We start from the raw sequence: 24,539 nt of genomic DNA on the forward strand, positions 1-24,539 counted from the left end.
CGCATTACAACTGCTTAATTTGACAGTGTGTATAACTTTTGCCGTTATAAGTTCAATAATTAAATTCAAATTGTACGGTACAATTCTAAAATGGTCGCCATCTCAATAAAAAAAATAGTTTTTAAATAAAATAGTACATAATAATATAACTAATTTATAGGGAACCTTTCTGTTTGAGTCGGGCTCATACTTAACATGATCATAGTTATAATAATACGTGATGTCAATATAAAGCTGATATGTCTACAAAGAACTGACGAAACTTTCTCACAGCCCTCCACGTCGGTGTAGTGTGACAATACCGTGGCACACAAACATACAGACGGCTCTTCATGAATTGTAATTGGACACGCGTCGAGACCGCTAATCTCAACGCAAATAAACTGGGTACTTGTTTAGGGATTATACTTCGCTACGATGTGCTTCATTTAAGGACTTTTTCGGACAGATTGTTATTAAGTTTTTATACGGATGTGCAAAAATGATATATTGCTATGTCATGTTATTCATCAACAGACGACCTTGAGGCTTACTTAATAATAATAAAAATAAGTCATTTAAACAATTTAACACACAATACAACAACAGACTGTTACGATTTGCAAGAGCGACATCTCAAATCAAGAATGCAATTATTGGGGTTGAGCCGGTTATCAACTGTAAAGTAGATCCTGTAGACGGAGCCACAACCTGAGAATTGAACAAGACATGCCATAATTTTGGTCGACGCGTCACTCGGAACCATCCGGCTCAGTTGGTAAGAGCGTTCGGACAGGAACCGAGAGGGGCGTGTTTGAGTCGAGTTTACAATTTCAATATTTTACTAAATAGAACTTAGTAATGTTAGTGGGATTCATCTTCATCGTTCATCTTTGAGTGAAGGTCTCCATCATTTCCTCCCATATTTTCCTGTCTTTGCTCAAGCGTAACCAGTTGTCTGCAATTTGAATAGTGTCATCAGTTCAGCGTCTATTTACTCTGCCAATATTCCGATTTTGGCTTACTTAATGGTAGGTTATTATCTCCACACGTCACATCAGTCAATGCCACATCGTTTGAATGTTAAGAGCAGTGTTTTTCTGTCTTATTTATTTCAGATAAATAATTTATAATTTCATTTTAAAAGACTTCCTTAATGATTTTATAGACAAAGTGTACTCGTGTTTTGAACGATAAGAACACAAGAAAGCTGGCAAGAGAAGCTCTAAAGTTATTAATGCTATTCGCCACATCTTACATGTGTGAACTGATTCTCTTGAATGGTGGAAATACTTAAATCATAGTTACCATACACGGTAGCCGTAGGGCTGTCAATGGGGTGAATACATTATTGCTTGATTGTAGTATTTGCATGGTCCAATAGATTTGTCTCTATTTGCTGGTCGCCTTGATGGTAGGGGATGGTTGCTGCCCTTATATTGGGGTGTCCCTTTATTGTATAGATATATTTCAAAGGATTTTTTGTATTTTAATTGTGGATATCATTTTATTGTTACGTATCTTTTGCGGTTAGTTTTATATTTTATCTTCTTAAATATCAAATCGTTAAAAACAAAATTATTAATATATAAAAAAATAACCGTCCATTTTACGTATAGAAATGTCGCCATGGTTTTGAATTTACCAGTGGGAGGCTCCTTTGCACAGGGTGCCGTCTAGATTATGGGTACCATAACGGCGCCTTTTTCTGCCGTGAAGCAGTAATGTGTAAGCATTACTGTGTTTCGGTCTGAAGGGTGCCGTAGCTAGAGAAATTACTTGGCAAATGAGACATAACATCTTATGTCTCAAGGTGATGAGCGCAGTTGTAGTGCCGCTCAAAATTTTTGGATCCTCCAAGAATCCTGAGCGGCACTGCATTGTAATGGGCAGGGCGTATCAATAACCAGCTAAACGTCCTTATTTTCATAATTAAAGAAATTATGATAACGAAATATGCTTTGAAATGAGCTAACTATTACTAGATTTTTTTCCAAGTTGAGAGTTCCATAAGTAGTGCTAATATCTACAGCATCGAAGTTGCAACTTACCATACAACTAAGAAAATATACGGCAGACACGTTTTTCATAGAAACTGATATCTATAATATCTCAGTAATCAGTAATCATTGAGTTATTGTGCTGCCCTTTACCTAATAATGTGGTCCGTTGGTCTATTGGCAAAAGACTGCTCACCCTAGGAAGTTTTATTTTATTCTGAAAGAGGATAAATGCTCGCAAAATACCTTTATTTATTTACGGTGTGTGTGGATGATGCAGCTACTGTACTAATAATAACTTTTGTTTTGTATTAATTCACATTTAGTTTTTTGACTTACTCGTGTAAGGCATATTGACTATTTGACGTTTGAGTATTTTTGTTGAATCACTTTACATATATTATAATTTCTGTTTAAAAAATGTTTGTCAAACGATGATAATGTAAATGTTGGTTTAATAGAGTGGCAATGAGTTTCTTGTCAAGTCTTCTCATTAGCTCAATCCTTTACGTTAGTGGCGGTAACTTCAATAAGAACAAAATGGTTTTGACATTCATAAGTGTAATTTCCGTGACCTAAATGAATAAGGTTATTTTGCGTTAATTTAATACGGGTCACCTAATGAGCTCCGCCGCAAACGCTTTTTGCAGCAACACCAAACAAATCACCAGAGCTTTGTGGCCTTTTTAACGTGTGTGACGTCATTATAGGCACGTTAAGACGCTTTTTAATATACTAGTCGTCGAATTGGTACTCATCAGGTGGTACTAGATCGGTGCCTTTATGCAGTGAAGAATTAACATTCCCATACCGGCAGTGACCCAGGGCACTAGATTTTTCAGATACACCAAAACCGAGTGTGCCGTACGGCACTTGCTGAGGGAGTAGGGTGCCGTAAGTTCTGACTCTTATTTTGTTTATAAGATGGTTTATTGTTTATTCTCTTATAGCTTTCAATTGCTTTTAGCCACATTCACTCAAATCATCCGAATTATAAGCAATCTTTTGCTACACGTAAAATAAAAAGCATTGACAGAACGCTGCGCGAGCGCCAAAATCGTTCCGATCTGAGGAATACCGCGCGATCAGTTTCCCGGAACGGAAAGGGTAATGTTCAAGCTTTATTGTGTTTGATTTGGTTTTTAATATTACAATAACATTAGATAATAAACTCTATAATATCCTGTTCCAGTTGATGTTCGTTCTGTTTTAAAAAAAAAAAGTCACATTCATGCTAAGAATAGGGTTCATACATTTCTACCCAGTAAGTTTATTTATCATACAGAACCCTAAAATTACTCATTAATATAGAAATTATACGAGCAGTCAATAATTATTAGCATATTATTATAATCAAAGTGACAGCCCTACCGTAGGGACAGAGCTAGATTACTATCTCCATACATTACATTAATATTCAGAGGATCTAAAGTTCGTCATAATATACCCGGAGAGTTTCATATTATTATTATAATTAGTGGGAAAGCTTGAAAATTAGATTTTTATGGATACTTTCTACCCTTATATTCTTACAAAAATGGCTTTTTATCACCAGAATAGTGATACCGCCGTCTATATCAGCCTGTGATCGACCAAAAAGGTTATTTGTACTTGGAAAAAATATATGTTACGATTTGTGGATGAATTTTGTGATAGTTTTTTTTTTCGGAATAGAATGAAAAGAGGTGAAATCATATTGGAGCCCTTAATACTTTCGCTCGTAACGCTTCGCTTATCAAATAAATTCGATTCTCAGAAATCTAATAAGTACCAGGGCAACATGATTCCTTAGAAGTAAACTAATTATGATTCGTTTCCACTAACAAGGTTTATTTGTTTCTGTATGCTTAGGGATCCTTACTTCTAACAGAGGACAAACGAGCTAATTGGTCACCTAAGGAAGGAATTACGGTTGAGTTGCTGGTCTTACGCGCATTTTTAGGGTACCCATCACCTCGGAAACATCATGGAATCATTATTTTTTTAAATATCCAATTATCTCTTTCACCTATGAAAACCACATGAAAATAAGTTTAGTAGTATCGAAAGCGTGCGCTGACAAGCAAACAGAACAATAGAAAGATATAAACTAATTATTAAAATCGCTGATGTGTGTTCTATCTTTACTCACCCACTTTTATTTTTATAACCTGATCAAAGTATATATATGTACAAAGTACAAACATAGCGGATTCTGCTGCATATAAATATTATGTAGATTCTTTATCAAAGATATTCTCAAAGTACCAGCTAAGCAGACTTTCTAAGACCATACGCACATTTCATTAGCACGGTGCAGCAAAACAGCACAGTATTATTCAAATCTTATTTTACTTAAATTATTATTTAACTTAGTAGCTTGATCTTTCGGATTATCGACTAACGGGAATCGAACCCGCCATAACGTCCAGCTGCCTACAAAACCTATTCGCTCGTTACGCTCATTGCGCTTGTCAAACAAGCCGTTCGACCGCAATCTAATAAGTACTAGGGTAGCATGACTCCCTGGGGGCTAACTAATCTTATATCGTTACCACTCAATTGTTTGAACCCTCGAAACAGGGCTGTCACAGGGTGTTTGTTTATTCGAAGACTTTTTTTAATGCTTTTATTTTGATGTTATACATTTTGGCAAAAACTTGACAGTGGTTTTTTTTGCAAGAACTGTTCGCGCGTTGCGTTTTCCCGACATCATGCAGTTAGTTACTAGTAACCTCTAAAACCCTCTAGTATAGTGTGAAGTGGTGAAATCTATATTCACGATATTGCAAGTGACACGGTAAATGTATATTATAACTAGCTGACCCAGCAAACGTTGTATTGCCAATAATTAAAGTGATAAAAAATCAATTATTAAAATTTTTGGGGTATACAAAAATAGATACCGACCAATCGGTCAGACCTACCAAATATATTGCACTACAATTATTGTATTCGATTGCCATCTTGCAACCCTATAACGGTTTTGTGGATGGAACAAAATAATATAAAAATCGCGATACAAAAATAGTTGTAGATCGTAGAAGGGCGAACATTTGAAGTTGCATGTATTTTTCAATGCTGTATCATAATGAAATAAAAATAAATAATTTCGTTGTAAATTCAACAATTCAAAATACATAATGCATATAAATTCGGTGGGTGTTTACTTAACCGATGTAATTTTTCACTTAATAACAGATTTTAGATTTTTAAATAAACTTTTTGTGAAAACTAGACTCAGTTATTATCAAAATTAAAGACATTTTACTTTTGCGCCATCTGTATAAATAATTAGTACTTTCGTGCGTACATATAAGTAGACACACACACACATACACGCGATAGTTACTCGAAGTTGAAATACAAACTCACCAGCGTCGATTTATTTAGTTTTATTATTATTAATGATGTAATTGACTGAAGTGATCACCTTGGTAGTTTGCAACTAGTTCCTTTATGATTGACAAAGTTTTAGGTTGTTATCTAACCGGATAACGGTTTGGTATTTTCATTTAAATAGTTTCTTAATCATAAAAGATAGTGTTTTACTATGGATATAGTTGATTTTATTTGGCGGACATAGAATAACATTGATTACGTAGCATATTGGGTGATTGTTTGATCAATTATTTACACGAAACTATAGAAACCCATTGGACTATACTTGATGGCCGGCGCCTTAACGACCTTTCACGGCCCACCAGAACAGAGACGCCCATTGAGCTGTCATATTATATAATTAATTATTTATATTCTATAATGTCGGGAAGTCCCTCCCGCCTTATTTAAAATATTTAGTAATACATATTTAATAATACGTTGGGGCGACATACACTGTTAAATTCAACGGGATTTGTTGTCGGCATTCGAGCGATGTTTTCAACAAACAGATCACTGTTGTTTCAACAATCATAAGATTTAATATGTGATCATATAACAACCAATGATTGTTTACAACGATTACTATCTGATAAATTAGTATATATTCATAAAAATTTCAATAAATTTAAGAAGATACATGAAAAACATAATAATAATACCAGAAACAATCACATACTGTAAATGCCCACTTACATAACATAAACAGATCATTTACTTATCAACAAGTTCAAAATCAATATAAAACTTATAGAAAAAATCGTATTGCAATGAAAAGGAAGGCGCTAGTGGCATTGGCTGGATGACCTGTCATTGAGAACTCGAGAAGTTATCGTTAAATCTATAACTTTTGTTATTCATAAGTGATTTTGACTTAATTGAATAAACCTGATTTGATTTTATTTCTAAAAATGAACTAACAAATAATTTCACACTGTTAAATATTATTTTTAATAATAAAGTTATTATTATAATTATAGAATTTTATTGCAGTTATACACACCCGTAGTAATTGACCTCACGACTGAATTAACATTATGTTAAGTTAAGCAATTATTAATTGTAATATTGATATTAAAATTGTTGTCATTGTGTTTAACATTTAGTTTAGCTACGGGATATCCATTGTAAATAATTGAAATTAGAAGTTCAAAAATAGATTGATCACAACGGCAGTGTTATTTGTGTTTTATCAAAAAGAAATACAATCTTACTGTTACTGTTTCTCACAATCAAACACATGTTTATTCGTATTTGTATGTGGCGCTTAAATTATCAATAGTAACGCAGACTAGTTAGTTAATCTCGGCAAAGCGATATTTCTAGTTTATTTAGTATCAATTTATAGTGCGAGAATGTCATAATTAATAAAATTTTATCGTGAAGTCTCCTTATATTTGTTATTCTACTTTTATTATATGTATGCAGTTGTTATACCTTAATTATTAGATGATGTCGTGTTTTTATTACACTAGTTTCAACAGCCGGTTTTAGTCGTTTAAATATACTTGATTAAGCTTATAAAGTTTTCTTCAAACAAACTAATACTCTTTTAAAGCTTTTTATATTATCTTAAACATTAATTTTTTTCTCGTTTTGAGTAATAAAAATAGCATCCAAAGTACTTATAATTATTAATAAAATTAATCGTATGTGTAAGTATCTATTTTTTTATGCGCATACGCGCCAACGTCGTTTAAAAGATTATTATTATTATTAAAATTACGTTTTGAAGATTCCGTTACAATTTACGTATACTAATAGATAGATATAGGTTAGGTTATTTTAATAAATAATATTCTAAATATATTTTTTTCTTTTTCAGGACAAGCAGTCGACATTACACCAAGAGAGGCAGTAAGGCGTGTGGGAGATAACTTGACTGTGCTTTGCAAGGTTCCATACCCCATAGACTCTTGTCGGTGAGTTGTTCGAGTTTATGACAGCCTGGTACTTTCGTTCGACTTGTATACGTTTATATTACGTTTTTGCCCGGGTTAAAATTATCTAATTTATTAAATTCACATATAAAATATCCAGAATTCGCTATGTCTGTCTGTAAAATTTTCATTATCATCCCGAAACAATGAGGAATTCCACCAAATGCCTTGCAAATTATTTCATAGGCCTTGTCTAGTACAATAGATAGAAAATTAACAAGCGAAAATTATGACGTCATTTTCCTAACAGTTGATAGCTGAGCGATTTAGGGTTACCTATCCCACGGGAACTTTATTGCTAAGACTCCGGTATCCGACCGTCCGTTTGTTAGGCGGGCTGTATATCGTGATCAAATAATTAGACAACTGAAATCTTAACGTAACAATAAAAACTTCAAAGACAAAGCAGTGATAACACGAAAATATCACTAAATGTACCTAAATGTAATGAAACTGCAAACCGTACTGACGCAACAGCACTTGCGCAAGGGGGTGAAAGAGGAACCGGAGGGGGCTTCACGTTCCAGCGAGGTCCATAGATAATTTGGCCCTGTAAAACAGATTTTTTGATTGATGAGAAATTCAAAATATGTTGGCATGCCTATTAGGTGTTTTAATTAAAATTATGTGACATTTTTTTTTCAGTATGACAGTAGGAACTACTTCGTACAGATTGATACCGTCGAACCAAGATGAAGAAGTCGTTTACGCCGGGCAAGGGCTTGAGGTTAGTATCATAATTAAATTGCATTCTAACATTTTCAATATGAGTTTCCGCAAGGGTTTTTTATTTCTAATTTTTCAGCAACTTTTTACTAACACTACGTCTAGACTATACAACCGATGAAAACAGATCCCGGTTTATTACTTTAAGCAAGCTATATTTTGCACACGCAATTTGTAACGTCACTTTGTGTTAGTGTTGCTCAAATTGCTCAAAATAGAAGGCTAACTGTCAGCCTCAATTTTTTTCGACGTTTTCACAGCTGTGTGTGTCTATGTAGATGTATAAACGATCTAAGCTGTTTACAATGAATCAGAATCGATGAAAATGACATGACATTACATTTTAACACTTATTATTCTAATATATAAAATTCTCATGTCGCGGTGTTTGTAGTTAAACTCCTTCGAAACGGCTTGACCGATTCTCATGAAATTTTGAGTACATATTGGATAGGTCTGAGAATCGGACAACATCTATTTTTCATCCCCCTAAATGTTAAGGATGGTCCACGCCAAATTTAATTTGTAATCTTTTTGACATTTTTTTAAAATTTGATTATGAGTCAGCATTAAAAAACTTCAAATTTTCACCCATCTACGATCAACAGTTACTTTTGTATCGCGATTTTAATATCGGCGATCCAACGTCTGCTGGGTCAGTTAGTTTTATTATATAATTGCCTTATTTCCAGCACGGTGAATGCGGAGCCCATATCAAACATATTCGTGAGGAGTGGAATGGAGTTATCTCTTGCATGCTTCCTCCTCAGAGTGGCAGCATCGAAGTTACTGGAGCTATGAAATTGGTTGTTGCAAGTAAGTATCGAGTTCCTTCTTTAAGCGTTCTTCTTCCTCTTCTTTATCCTCGACATCTACATCAATCTAATCTCTCTCCTAATCAATCTTCGCCAGGATGTTCTGTTCTGGGTCGTCTGCGGCTCTATTTGGGCCTTAAGGCGAAGAGTAAGCAGAAAACACGCAAACATGGTGTTTTTAGACAAGTTTTGTGGTGAAAGTATAGCATTTCGAGCTATGAACACTACTTAATCCTGTTACACATATCTTTTAGTCTTATTTGTAGGTTGCTTATGCTTGCTGTTGGTTATAGTTAACACTGCCGAGCCTTTTTGAACTACCACATTTCTTTGAAGTTAAACAAGTTTTTTGGCATGACGTGATGCATTTTTTTGGTACTTCTCTCAGAAAAGTTATTCTTATAGCTTGTACTTTTTTGTGTAGGTTCATTTATTCAGATTAGTAGTGAATAACGAGGTTTGTAAGCATATAAACTATTTTCCACCCAAGAATTTTGAAAATTTTGGCTTTGTTACATAGATGGCGGGCCGGCAGCCGTGAACTCCTATCGCTCAAGGTCGCTGGCATTTAGTGTCGCCTTAAATAGAATACTTTTTATAGGATTAAAACGCGTGTTATTTTAACTTTGTTTTTACATTCGATTTTTGGGTTAACGTTACATTTTTATTATTATTTTAGTTAACGTTTTCACGGGGACTGCAGATGAAATGAGTCATGGTCAACTCGTCGAATGAGCTAAAATAATAATAAAAATGTAACTTATATATTAAGTCTTAAGTAATTAAAACAATTATTGTAATGCGAACTTACCGCTCGCACATAAACCTTAGAGGTTTTGCGAGTATGTCTCTATTATTATATATATTAAGATAATTTTGTTCATTGAATAAATAAATAAATAGCTTTTATGCAAAATATAATGTAAAAGCAGTTACAATTACACGCGTTTTAATCCTTTAAAAAGGGTTTCATAAATGAGACATTTAAAAATGTGTTACACTCACGTTAATCAAAGGAAATACTATTTGGGCTTTCTGTAGATCTTTGTCTATGACTGATCGCTATGTTAATCGGGGTCTTCCGTGTCCTCTTGGTGCGGTGTTAATATCAAGCACTCTTTTGGTAATTTCATCTTTTGGAGGCCTCATGACATGCCCGTACCACCTCAATCTAAATTCCAACAGCTTTTTTTTTAATTAGGCGTTACTTTCCGGATGACCATAATTATGCAAATGTTATTTTTTTTTATGAAAATATGGGACGAGACGAGCAGGACGTTCAGCTGATGGTAATTGATACGCCATGCCCATTACAATGCAGTGCCGCTCAGGATTCTTGATAAACCTCAATAATTCTGAGCGGCACTACAACTGCGCTCGTCACCGTGAGACATAAGATGTTAAGTCTCATTTGCCCAGTAATTTCACTAGCTTGTTGTGTATATCCATTGTTATCCTTGTACAATTGATGAAAAAGGGGATAGCAGCAGATAGTTTTTGATCAAAAACAACAAAATAAATATTTTCGGATAGCAAACAAGAGAACAAATTTTTATGAGTTTTATTGAGTGTAAATTCCTCTATGAATTGACTTTTAATCAATTCGACACGTGTTTAGTCTACACGAGGCATTCTCAGGAGATGTTGACTCGTCTAACTCTGGCACCTGATTGAATTGAATGAGCCGGAAACTGCTCAAGAAAGCTCACAACATTTTGTTCTCTTGCTTGCTTTCCGAAAATATATATTTTGTTGTTTTTTTTTGCCGTGGCCCAACCGTTTATTTCCATGATGTATGTACTCTTGTACAAGTGATCAAAAAGGGTATAGCAGTTCCACGGCCAATACTGTGATAACTTTATTGTCAAAGTTGCAGTATTCTATGCCTAAATGAAATAAGTACTTATAGGGACAAAACTTGGTATAACTCATGAAGCTACATCAGCTCATAAAAGGAACTTTGACGTGGGGAGAAGAACTGACAAGAAACTCCCGGCCGATCTTTTAAATCATATACCAACTTAGCCTACGTAATATCTAACATATAAAATTCTCGTGTCATGGTGTTAAACATTGAACTCCTCCGAAACGGTTTGACCGATTCTCATGAAATTTTGAGTGCATATTGGGTAGGTCTGAGAATCGGACAACATCTATTTTTCATCCCCCTAAATGTTAAGGGTGGTCCACACGTTTTTTTTTTAATTTGTTTGAATATGAGTCAGCATTAAAAAATACATACAACTTCAAATTTTCACCCATCTACCATCAACAGTTACTTTTGTATCGCGATTTTAATATCGGCAATACAACGTTTGCTGGGTCAGCTAGTTCTATTATACAATTTTAGGTGGCCTGCACAGAACCAGACAAGAACCACGCATCATTATCCTCTATATAATCTACTATACTATAGTAAGCCTTCTTTGTCAAAGAAGATTTAATATATTTCTTGAATTTGTGCTCAGTGAGTCTTAGCAAGCTGGCATATATCACAACGGTTAAATTTCTTATTTCAGAGGCACCAGGAAATCCCCAGCTTATCTATTCTCCTCAATCCAACTTCAAAGAGGGGGACATCTTCATGGGCCAGTGTATAGTGCCCAATGGAAGACCAGCAGCCAAGATTACTTGGTTATTAGGTAAGATTGCACCTTCCCACGACACACAAAAAATTTGGATATCATCTCCAATATCTGGATGTGTGTCGGTCGTCCACATTGCAGTTTTTCTTTATGAAAATAAGGGACGAGACGAGCAGGACGTTTAGCTGGTGGTAATTGATACGCCCTAACCATTACAATGCAGTGCCGCTCAGGATTTTATAAAAACCCAAAAATTCTGAGCGGCACTACAATTGCGCTCGTCACCTTGAGAAATAAGATGTTAAGTCTCATTTGCCCGGTAATTTCTCTAGCTACGGCGCTACTTCTTCGCGGCAAAAATAGGCACCGATGTGATACCCATCACCTAGCCGGCTTCCTGTTCAAAGGAGCCTCCCACTGGTAGTAGTTCAAGGAGCTTTCTTCCACGTACTACAAAGCTCTGTTATGAGCTTCCTTGTGCGGTGTTTCCGGACGATACGACACCTTCTTCACCTTCAATATATGAATCGCGTTGAAATAATATTAAATATTTAGTAAAAAGTTATAAAGAATAAACTATATAATTTAATGGTAATGGTTAACACCGCCATTTGTTTTTGGAACTAGTAGAATTCTTTATGGGGACAAACGGGCAAGAGGCTCAGGTGATGGGTGATAGTGAGGCACCCATGGACATCCACAATACCAGGAGTCAAGAGATGGTTGGTCGGTCTGTAAGGCGCTTGGTATCGTGAAATGATCTCTGGTGTTGCAAGAGAATGTGGGCGGCGGTGATTACTTAACACCAGGTGACCCGTACGCTCGTTTGTCCTCCTTTTCGTTAAAAAAAAATATCAAGAATATATTGACAGGCAACAGTCAGTTTTAAATTAAATAACTTTCATAATTCACCTTATTCCAGATGAAGAGATTCTCCAAACGGGCGTTCACCAGCCCATCATATCATCAGAGCCAGGAAGTGACCTGCAGACCATCAGCCAGAACATCACCAGAAGCCTGACTGCTGATGATAACGCCAGGAAACTGACGTGCAGAGCTGAACACGAGGCGCTTGTTAGTCCCAAAGAAGCATCGAGACAACTTATTGTATACTGTGAGTAGATTTGTGTGTCTGTGTGGCGCTAGTGCGTAATTCTTCCATATGAAACATGGAATAATGAACTATTATAGCAACATTGAACAACATAAACTACAGAACTATTAACAGCAAAAGTCAAAACGTAACAATGAAAACTTCAAAAACAGAGCAGTGATAACACGAAAATATCACGACATGTACCTAACGGTAATGAAACTGCAAACCATACTGATGCAACTGGACGAGCGCGAGGGAGTGAGAGGAACGGGAGGGGGCTTCAGGTTCCATCGAGGTCCGGAGATCATGTGGCTGTGTGGGTAGTTAACGCAAATATCTTCTATATATATATATATAATGAAAATGGTCATTATTTGAGGCTCAATCACGCCTAAACCACTGATCATATCGACATGAAATTACCACCATTCGTTGCGAAATTTATCCTTGATAGTTTATGGCTACTTATTTATCGAATTCCAACATTCCTTCCTTTATGTATACAGTATATTCTAAATCTATGGTAATATCTACCTCAAGTATTTCGCACACCCGTAGCTATGTTTTCGTAACTAGAGCGCAGAATGACATTCACCTAGGTATACGCTAGATTCTAGAACTACTGAAAATAAAAGATTAATTTTATTGACGTTTGGTTTTCGTTGATGATTGCGAGAATATAACAGATTGTTTATTGTGATTTACAAGTATTATAAAACGTCTCCTTCTAGCGACTATCGCGTCCTCGCACTTACATGGTACAAGCCACACAGCTGTTGCAAAGCACAGCTCAGTTTGCGCACGTCACCCTTAAACTCAAAGATGGAAACTGTAATAAAACTGTACTTATATCTAAGGAGAGGCGAGGCCATTGCCAGAATCAGACTGGGGTGTCTTACTCAATGCAGACGTCGTGCCCTGCCTAAACCCTCTGAGGATCCTAATCATCTTCATCATCATCAGCCGGAAGACGATCAACTGCTGGCCAAAGGCCTCCCCCCAAGATCTTCACGACGATCGGTCCTGCACTGCCCTCATCCAACTTATTCCGGCGATATTGACCAGATAGATCGTCGGTCCATCTTATGGAAGACGCAGTGTTGTTAGGCCCCCTAACAACAATAACGTCTTCCGGTATGTGATCGCCATTCGAGGACTTTTCGGCCATCTGTCTGTCAAACTATGTGCCCTGCCACTGCCGCTTCAGTTTCACAATCATTGGGAGGATCCTACGCCTCTTAAAAGTAATAGGTCTTGAGGATATAATTTAAACTTTGTCACACGTAAGGGTACGTTTTCTAGCTAGTAGCCTCGATTTTTCCACATCTCATTTTAATTTAGATATAGGGTGTTGAGAGCAGGCATCCTAGCATTTAAGTGAATTTTAATCCCCAAATCATAATAAAAAACAATAAAATTAAATCTAATGAACACATTCACAGATCCGCCAAAGAGCCAAGAGACTGGACTAATGACGATATTCGGTCTGAAGATTGGTTCGGAAGGTCGCCTGAATGTCACCGTCAGATCAAACCCACCTCCTAGCGTGCAGTGGACAGTTGGAGACCTGGTACTTGACGCTCCCCGTGGGAACGAAGACGGCAGCATCAGGGCATTGGAGCCTAACCATTTGGTAAGCTTAATTATAATAAAAGTCTTTTTGGGGTTCCGCCTGCCTAGAATCCACTATATGTCCGTCTATGTGTCAAATTCGATTCGAAATTATGTGTATTACTGTTGCAGCGATAACTACAAATAATGAAGCAAGATGGCGGCTTCAAAATGGCCGCCATGTGACTTACCAAAAAGACGTACCAATATTTACGATCCATGCGTCACTCGAACGGATGGCTTAGTTGGTGGTAGCTCGGGTTCGAGTCCCGCATCGATCATATATTTTAATTTCAAATTTAATTTGTATAATTTATCCCCGAAGTGAAATCACTTTAAAACAACATAATAATGTTTAGAATTGGTGAAATAAAAAATCAAGAAATTGAGTTTGAGCGTGAAGACTTAGTTTTAGATCTATTGAGCGTACATAGACTTTGCTCAGACTTTACCTACGTAAGACTTCGCTGAGTGTAAGCTTAGCATAATCTTTAAATTTCGTTTTTATAGTCATTAGACAGCTGAAATCATGCTGAGCTTAAGCAGCAGACAAGACTGGAGCTTAAAGACAGTCCAATGGTAAAGTCAAGTTAGCGTTTTACCACCCTCGGCTAAGTTTTACGTGAGTAAAGTCAAAACAAAGTTTAAGTATGCTCTATTATGATAATAAAGAGCAATTTCGGCCTAGGTGGTATTTTGCACGCGGTTTGAACCTACCCTACACCTACGTAGTTATACAGGATGTCCCAAAGTTATGGGACATGAAGGGAAAGTACCTTAAATATCGAAGATAGGCTATTTTACTGAAAGAAGACTTTATGTTATTTCTAAAAGTTAGTAATTCTGCATTCAAAGATTTTCTAAAAATTACTTGCCTCGTCTGGGAACCGAACCGACTTAAATGTAAAAAAAAACACCCCTACTCTTATGATGCCAATCGAAAGAATGCCCAAACACTATTAACTCTTCTTAAGTAACATAGTTTAAGCTTAAGTAACATAATAGGGACACCCTGTATAATACTAGTAGTTGCCCGTTGCATTCGCAACTAAAGGTTTTATCTCAATAAAATGTTTGAGTATGAATAACAGAGAGAGTTGTCATACTGAAACATGCAGGGTAAGCCTGTCGGCCATTAAGTTGGCATAGCGACATGCCATTCTGCACGGACGCACGTCAAGAAAGAGAAGGTATGAGTAGGATAGGTAATATCGATTTATTTCTTTTTAATATTTAACAGGGCGCCGGCTATTATAATATTACACTGGTTTTGGCTGTGGTGGCGAAGGAGGACGTGGACCGAACCTACTACCTTCAGGTGACGAACGACCTGGGCCGGGAGGACTTCTCACTCAGACTAAGCACCATGGACGAACCTGCCGGTATGTTATGCTATCATTATGAGATGGTAATGCAAGTGAGAGGCTTCTTTGCACAGGATGCCTGCTAGATTATGGGTACCGCAACGGCGCCTTTTTCTTTTACTTATTGAAGACCCCCGAAACGGGGCAATATGTCGGGCTCGGGTGTAAACACCCCCTACCGACAAAGACCTCCTCTGTGCTGATAGCCCTAAAGGCTTTTACGGCGAAGCCGGGCGGGGGCCTTGGAGGCCGAAATGTTCACAGGCGCGTGGCGTCTCGGAATGAGGCTCAAACCTCGGACCGCCTGCTCACTAGGCTGGATGGAGACTAACAATCTAATATATCTGTTAGTGACGCCTTTTTCTGCCGTGAAGTAGTAACGTGTAAGCATTATTGTGTTTCGGTCTAAAGGGCGCTACGGAAGTGAAAGTGCTGGGCAAATGAGACTTAACATCTTATGCCTCTATTGTAGTGCCGCTCAGAATATTTGGGCTCTTCATAAAGCCTGAGCGGCACTGCATTGTAATGGGCAGGGCGTATCAATTACGATCATCTGAACGTCCTGCTAGTTTTGACCCCTATTGTCATAAAAAACATAGAAATGTTACCAGTGTTAATTCCTTGCCGGAATTGCGATCGGTCGGCTATCACACCATGTACTTAAAATACACTAGAATATAGATGACTTGGCACCCAAATAATGGATGAACAATTTTATTATTCTCCAGTACAAAAAAACACTGACTGCATATTTACGATCTTTTAACTATTCTACACAGCTCCATTTTTTGGTAAAATAAAAATATAGTGTGCTTAAAAATTGTTTGAATGAGAGAGGTAATAGTTTATAAATTTGTGTTTTCACTTGTTATATTTTCTTATTTTTTTATGGAATAACAAAACTTAAAAGCATTTATTTTTAACCCAACAGACAAGAACATTTTGTTTTAGCAATATAAATGTGATTATTTAGCAAAATTATTAAAACCGTTAAGTTAGTTAGATCGCCATAGTTTTAATTCAGAATTAGAATCATTTTTAATTTATTACAAACAATATAATTTTCTTTACAAAATTATGTCACGTTAAATAGTATTTGGTGTAAAATTAATAAATTTTCGTACTATTTTTATTTGGATTGAATGATTAACATGGCCAACTGTAAAAGTAGTAATTTCAAACATCAACTAGTTACATTAAATACTAGTTACTGACTTTTTTCTATATACATATTCTATATTAATTTAACTTCTAGATAGATCAGTTTATTTTTAAACTAGCTGACCCGGCAGACGTTGTTTTGCCATATAAAGTATACTTCACGCGATAGTTTTATAAGTAATAAAATATTGCCTATATTATATAGCCTGTACATCATTTTGTTCTATTGTCAATAGTTTTTGCAGCGCACGCAAAAATAGGTTTTCGATTTTACACCTTGTGTTACAAAATAGCAATTTTATTACGGATCCCTAATTTTGAAAAAAAAACATAGCCTATAGCCTTCCTCGATAAATGGACTACCCAACACTGAAAGAATCATTCAAATCGGACCAGTAGTACCAGAGATTAGCGCGTTCAAACAAACAAACACTGCAGCTTTATATATTAGTATTAGTATAGATGACAAACAAACGGTCATGAGTTTGTCTTGCAACATACAAACTATTACATTACCTGCAGTAACTTGAAACAAATATATTTCCAGGTGTTGATCTAAGCACGGGCGCCATTGTGGGTATTGTCGTTGCTATACTGCTCTTACTTATCGCCATCTCGCTTGTCGTGTTCGCTAAAGCGACCAACAGATGGTGCTTTGCCGGTATGTATACTAATTAATAGACATACTAGTGACGCAGTAAAAAAATGGGATTATAAATGGAGACTCCTTAACACAGGAAGTACTGAGCAAGTACTTTTTATTTTAAGCTTTGAAGAGTGTCATATACAGTGTGTAATCGTTAAGTGTGGCCAGGCGATTATTCGGTAACTATTACAAATAGTGAAATTACTGGCCATCATAACTGAAACATTCTAACGCCGTAAGACAAGATACTTACAACCGTCACATTTAAAAAAAATACGATGATATTCATGTTTTATAAATATAATATGCTGACGGTACACTCTAAGGCGCCATTTATAATTCCATTCTTCATCTGCACTTATATTTTCTAGTGTTGAATATAAAATTGTGCTCTGTTCGTTGCTATATTTGTAGTATGATTAATACCCAAGAATTAAAAAGATAAAGAATACAGAAATAAGATATTTATTGAATTATCATACTATACTCTACGATAAAAGGCAGAGTATGAATGTACGAAGTGACGAATGCGAGTGTGTCAGCCATTTTGTTTTATCAGTCAGACGCCAAAAAAGCGGTTTCCCGTAATATCGTCACTGAATTTTTATCTTTTTTTAAATAATCCCTATTAATATTACTTAATTGTATTGTTAAATATAACATTAAAGAGATTCTTCTTAGTTTGTTACTAATATGTCAGATCCATTTATGAACTTCGGTATAACGTATTTTTAAAACTACCTCTTTTGATAGAATGCTGTTATTTTAGTAATAGAAGCTAAAAGGCCTTCAAAGCGGTTATGTTTTAAAACTTCACTTAGGTTGGTAACAATAGTGCACAATTTTTTATTCGTAGGCATAGACTCACAAAATGTTTTATTATCTATTCGAGATTTATAAAAAGTGCTTCAAAATCTCGTTTCCTATCGATATATAAATATATTAATATCAAAATTATTGTAATTCTTATATATAATAATATATTAACTAGTACTGAATAATATTTAATTAAGACATAAAAATAAATGTTCAAAAGACCGAGAAATATAATATTATCTATGGATTTCAAAATAATTCTTAATTCAAATCAAAGTCTTTTTTGTGAGTCTATTTTTTATTAGTCTATGTAATGGTAATATTTAAGCTAAAGACAAAATTTCTAATATATAATTTAGTTTTTATTTATAATTCTAAATTATTAATTTGTTTGGTATTGTAATCATCAATTATTTACAATTATTATTAGTTTTACAATCCTAATAAAAATTGTAATTATTGTGACGGGTACTCACGATATATCTTATTGATTTGATCCAAATGCATGCAATTCATGCAAGTGGATCGACATATCGTAAAATATATATTGTGAGTACCCGTCATAATAATAACAATGTTTTAACAGCTTTAGCTCCGCGCAAATTATTTATACAATGCATGGTTTATTATATTTTATTACTAAACAATACCAAATGAAGCGTGAATGAATTTCAAATACAATCGTTCACAATTAACATATTATTTTAAATATGGACAAAACTTGCATGAAAAAGCATATAATATATTTCTCTTTCTGTGAAGTTTGCATGTTTAGAAAATGGACACCGTTTACTGCGAAATGCATGTTTATTTTTTTATTAAATCTATTATGTCAATTTCGATTATAACTCATTTATTTATTGATATTGTAATTTTTCAAAATGTTAAAGATACTTTTTTAATATTTTTTTATTTATTGTTATCAAAGTTTTGTCAATATTTCCTCATCAAAATATCGCTTTTGCTTACTAATCATGATTGCCTTTGCATCAAAACTAAATAAAAAAAAATTACTTCAAATTGCTCTCAAAATATTTATGGCAATGTTAGGACTGTTCAAAATTTGTTTTTTTTTCTTGTATCTGGCAGTGTACTTTTTAGATATTGTTATGGCGTTATTAAAAGTTCTAAACGTTTTACTGTGTTTTTTGAATTGTTCATGGAATTCAATAGACGTTTAGATATTTTAATAAAAAAAACCTTAGCTTTTAGAATGTATTGTTATCTGTGAAGCCGCTAAGCGACATTTTGAGCGATCAAGGACTATAGGAATGATTAAGCATGATATTTATCGATTAAATTTTATGGCATGATTTTCTGATTCTTTCCTTCTTAAGCATGATTATCGACTGCATATTGTTATGTGGAAAGAGACAATAGTATGATGTCTTAAAATAAAATAAATTTAGTATAATATCAACTGTTTCTTTAATTGGTGATGGATTTTCAAGTAGTTTGCGAAAATGTTAGTTTCAGTTAATAAATCTAACCTCTGGGTTGTTTGGGCCTTAATTTTAATTAAAACATTGACTTTTTTAAACATATAACTTACTAACATAGCACTGATCCTGTAATTTACGCCTTTATTCGTGATAAAAATTCCTTTTTAAAGTATGTATAAACTTTTTAATCTGTCCTCAATTTTTTTTTAATTGGTTTGATTTATAAAGCTGTGAAGATTAAAAACGGCTTCTAACTCTAGTATTCTAAAACTACGGTGGTGGTGATACTCTAATGAACCACTGAGCCCTTCTATAGTTTTAATTGTAATATACGTACATTATTAGTGCACAGTCAAGTTTAAGTCTCAGTGACGGGTGCAGTTCAATAGGCCGTTTTCCTTGCGTCACAGCACAGCTTATTCTGTCACTGCTATAGGCAGATGATGCCGCTATCATCAGGTGGGCAAGCCGTTCACTCTGTCTATTTTTTCTCATAAAGATATCGTACTGGTCAATATCACGAATAATGGTTAAACAATTACAAGACGTATCACCAACGAAATTAGGTTCTTGATCGCTTAACGTGTTGGTATGTGGCAGGCCGGTCTCACCGCACCGATATACCCGACGGGGCTGATTCTGAAGCGCCCCTCCCCCCACACGACGACATCAAAGGATCCGAGAATCCTTCACATGACCATGGCGACTACATCAGCAATGGCGACACCAAACACCCAGAAAAGAAACCAGACACAGCCGTTTAAATTTGTAAGTCTTCGGCTGTCACTGGCACTTTAAGACATATTTTTATGTGGCTCTCAGATATGAAATAACTTTACTAGAATGTGCGTTATCATCCTTAAATCATTGATAATCTTAGAATTGTCAGGGTTCAACGGCATGTAGACCATAATAGACAGTTAAAGTTATAAGAGTCTCTTACTGCTGTAATGATAGCCATGTTAGATATTTTACAACTTTAAATCATGTAAAGATCGCAGTTTGTCAGTCTAAATAAATTTGTAAATGTAATTTTATTACTATTACAAAATATGCCACAGTGACAGTCAGTGACGAGTTACAACTCTTTAAATTCCAGTGCCACTCAATTATAACTTAACAAAATATTGATGTTACTTATTTTATTAACGTTAGTAAGAATATAAATTTTAATGGAAGACTACTTACTTAACCTTTAGAAGTTTATAACGTTTTCATAACTTTTATATTTCTAATCTAATCTGCGTGCAATTAGAATAGGATGGACCACTATCAAAGTAATGTAAATGATAGCTTTTCGGGCGGAGAAGAATCGAGAAAGATTTTTTGGATTAATCAATTAAGATCAAAATACACACAGATACACGCACAAAATACGCACAGACAGACACTAGTATACATCTAATCGTCGATTCATTCATGTCAGTTTAAAAAGGTCGCATCGCATTCTAATCGTGGGTGGATTATCTGAAAATCTTGAATTATATAATAACGTTACTGTCTAATTCCCAAGTATTATTATAATGTTATGACGAATCGTTGAGCGGATTTAATATTTTATCAAAGATCATAAAAAATAAACCTTTTTTGAATGGTCAGAGTTCGTACCGAAATTCGAAAATATTTTTCATTAGTACCGATTGAATAAATTATTAATTCTATTATATTAGGAAAATAGATGTAAGAATATGTTGAATTTTAGTGAAATTCCTTCACAAATTTACGATAAAAACATGTAAAAAACATTTTAAGTTCATATTTTCACTAGGTTGAATTGAATTTCAAATTATGCTTTTTATATTTTGTATTACAAATTTTGCCATTATTTTTAAGATATAGCCTTAAAATGATTATGAGTGATTTAAACTGATTTTTTGATTACTGGGAAATATACTTTTTCACCTTTATTGTTCTGATAAATGCCCGTTCAGAGTTTACTGGTATATATGTTTGTATTTAAACACTTAGTTAAACGAACCATTATATATTTAGATATAAAACTCATATAAGAACCGTAACTAAAAAAATCTTCCACGTCCTCACTGCCTTTCAATTTTATTCAATTCATATATTTCATTTCCATACAGTACATGTTTATATTATCTTTCAACACGCACAAGAGTGATACGCTTCAAAAGGCTTGCACTACCATCATTAACATTAAAAAGCTTGGTGGCAGCTTAAAATTATTGCAAATTTCCCAAAAAAATTTATAGAAATCTGTTTTATTCCAGGTTATAACTTACACTGAAGGACAAATCAGCACAAATCGCAGACAACATTTTATTGTTTTATTAACTTTGTAAAAATATTTGTTACGATTTGTAAAATTACAATTACAATATTGATAACCTATTAATTTTATAAAAGTGAAATTTAAAATTCTTAAATCATTCATAATCATCGTTTTTATCGAATTTTGTGTCTCTCTCTCACACTCTATCTCTCTCTCGAATGTACAATAAGTTTAATGTATTTAATGGATAGCATTTAAGAATCTCATTTGATGTTGTGAAGTTACATCGAAAAGAAATTGCAATTAGACAAAATTTTAGCACGTTAAGATTTATGCCAAAAACTTGCATTTGGATCAAATATTATTTTATCGTTTTTATAATTGATTGTTCTATTAAAACATATGGATCAAGAATAAATATCAAAAGTTATTTAGATAAAATATTAAAACGCGTGCCGTGAATTGCTCGCCAATAGGAAAATATTGGGAAACAATGAATGTAATTTAAATCCTAGAGATAACTAACAAAATGGAAGCTTTTTTCCAAAAGACACTGCTATAGCGAATAAAATTACTTTGGATAATAACTAACACATCCTCTAAAATCAAATTAGCCTTTTATTCAAGACAATCTGCGTCTGACCCCATTACTCTAATTAAAGTTATTGGATTAGTTAGCGATGTGTTTGGTATTGATCAATCAACAGCGTTGTAATGTAAGCTTTGATCAGTGCCACTTATCAAGGAACAACTAAAATCATCAGTGCATGACTTGACCTGTTAAATTGACTTCTCTTCTTATTAATATTGTTCACAATATCGTTAAAAAGCACACAGAAATAAAACGCTAGATTTTAAAAGAATACTACCAACTACGTCTTATAAAGTGATGAAACTGTACAACGCTCTTAGCGGACTGTATGGAACTAAATCACACAATCAAATGACAAAATCTCTTATCATTATTATTTAGCAGAGGAGTTAATTGGCGAGTTTATTTTTGAAATATTAACTTTGTAACTGTTCATTATTAATATAAGTACATTATTTTAGATATTACTGTGTTCGTACCACCATTTTATTTTATATTTTGTACATAATTTGTAATAGTACATATTATAAGCCTACTTAAATTAATTTTAAGGTTAGGTTGTTATTTATGTATTGTAAATTGTAGAGCGCGATTTTACAATCCTAATAAATAATTTTTGATAAAATAATTCATTAGCACACACAATTTAAATATTGCTCAATTATTTTATTACAATAATTACAATAGTTTATTGCAAAGTCGTGTTTTACAATGTAATTTTTCGAGGTTTTGTAAAAACAACAATGACATTCTTTTAATTTAGTTAGCTTAGGTCACCGTCATGTGATTTTTAGTATTTTTTATTAAAGTAAAGTAAAGATTATTTTTGTAACGTTTTGTTTAAAATTTATGTTTTCAAAAAGGTCACTGCCATTACAAGACCAAATACAGTATGATATTGCCATAATCATCACATTTATTACAATTGTATTTTAACGATTTACAATTCAATTTACAAAACTTATTATGACAGTTTTAAAATTTTAACATTTATATAGACCAGTATGTTATTCAAATAAAATATTTATTAAGAATATTGTGTATTATTTGCATGCATCCAACATAATATAATTACTATAGTACTATACTCCCTTTTCCGTCTATTAAAAATTACTGATTTTTAGATCACAGTCGGGAAAATGCGAAGAGTTCTGGCGAATCGTGAGTATTGTTAACATATCTTATAAACTTGTCTATATATTACTATATCTATTACTTACACTTAAAACGCTTTGTAAAAATCTTACTTTGATATTCGTTCTTTTTGGTCAGACATGGAGCTTGGGGTTTTCGAGAGCAGGGGCTCACTGTTTAGTATGACCCCTGTCCGATAAATGGAATATTTATGTTTTATCTATATCTAGCTTTTGGGAAGAAAAAAAATTAATTTCAAAATCTGGGTTGAGGATTTCGATGTTTTCATATCATCGCCTTATTAAATACCAAATAAACTTGGTTAAAGTTTAATAATGTATAATATGATATTGTATATCTAATTCTATTTTATTTTGTATATATTGACAGAGCGTAGTCTAAAATTGAATAACATCGACTATGTTATTCAATTTATATATTAATATCACTATAATTCCGAAATGCGGGGTCAATACATAATAAAATAAAATTGTTTATTTAAACTTGATAATAAGTTTTTTTTTTGCACAAACAATGTGTGACTTATGATACTTAAAAGAAATACCGCGATTTAATTCATCTAATGATGTATTAGTTTAAATACAATTCATTTAAATTGAAATATACTATGCTCCGTCTTGATATCATTCTATGGTTCATTGTACAGAAATCAACTTCACTTGTAGACCACTTTATGTCCCGCAGTTTATTTTTATAAAGACGCCATTTTGTATCAAATATCTCTGGTGAGGATATTTATTTAGAACGAGATATAAATACAACCAAAATTGCATGGACTGTAACTGCACAATTTAAAGCGACTCATATGAAAATTTAGCGTCATCGCGACTTACTACCCGGTTACATTATCTGTGGGCCTGACGTTGCTTTGGTACGGTCTGCAAAACAAGCATCACTAAGATATTATTATTAATAAATAAACTACGGGGTATTTTTTCTGTATGACTGATTGATGTCAAGGTGTTGTGTTGTGATGTTGATAATAATCATTATTATGATTAAAAAATCAGTGATT

At 34.0% G+C, this 24,539-nt stretch overlaps 1 protein-coding gene across 7 annotated transcripts in view; it reads left to right on the forward strand.

Moving 5' to 3' along the window:
• LOC126974720 (fasciclin-3) overlaps positions 1–24,539 on the forward strand; it is a 128,949-nt gene that overhangs the window by 94,052 nt on the left and 10,358 nt on the right. For 4 of the 7 annotated variants that reach the window (XM_050822313.1, XM_050822314.1, XM_050822316.1 and 1 more), the window contains exons 3-11: positions 7,165–7,261; positions 7,925–8,006; positions 8,698–8,821; positions 11,340–11,462; positions 12,328–12,519; positions 13,944–14,134; positions 15,353–15,494; positions 17,185–17,298; positions 23,494–23,530. In XM_050822313.1, the coding sequence (XP_050678270.1) occupies positions 7,165–7,261; positions 7,925–8,006; positions 8,698–8,821; positions 11,340–11,462; positions 12,328–12,519; positions 13,944–14,134; positions 15,353–15,494; positions 17,185–17,298; positions 23,494–23,530 (1,102 nt within the window). The other 3 variants (XM_050822319.1, XM_050822320.1, XM_050822318.1) reach the window with 3 other exon arrangements.

The sequence above is a fragment of the Leptidea sinapis genome, chromosome 33 (genome assembly GCF_905404315.1).
Source record: "Leptidea sinapis chromosome 33, ilLepSina1.1, whole genome shotgun sequence".
Taxonomy (NCBI): Eukaryota; Metazoa; Arthropoda; class Insecta; order Lepidoptera; family Pieridae; genus Leptidea; species Leptidea sinapis.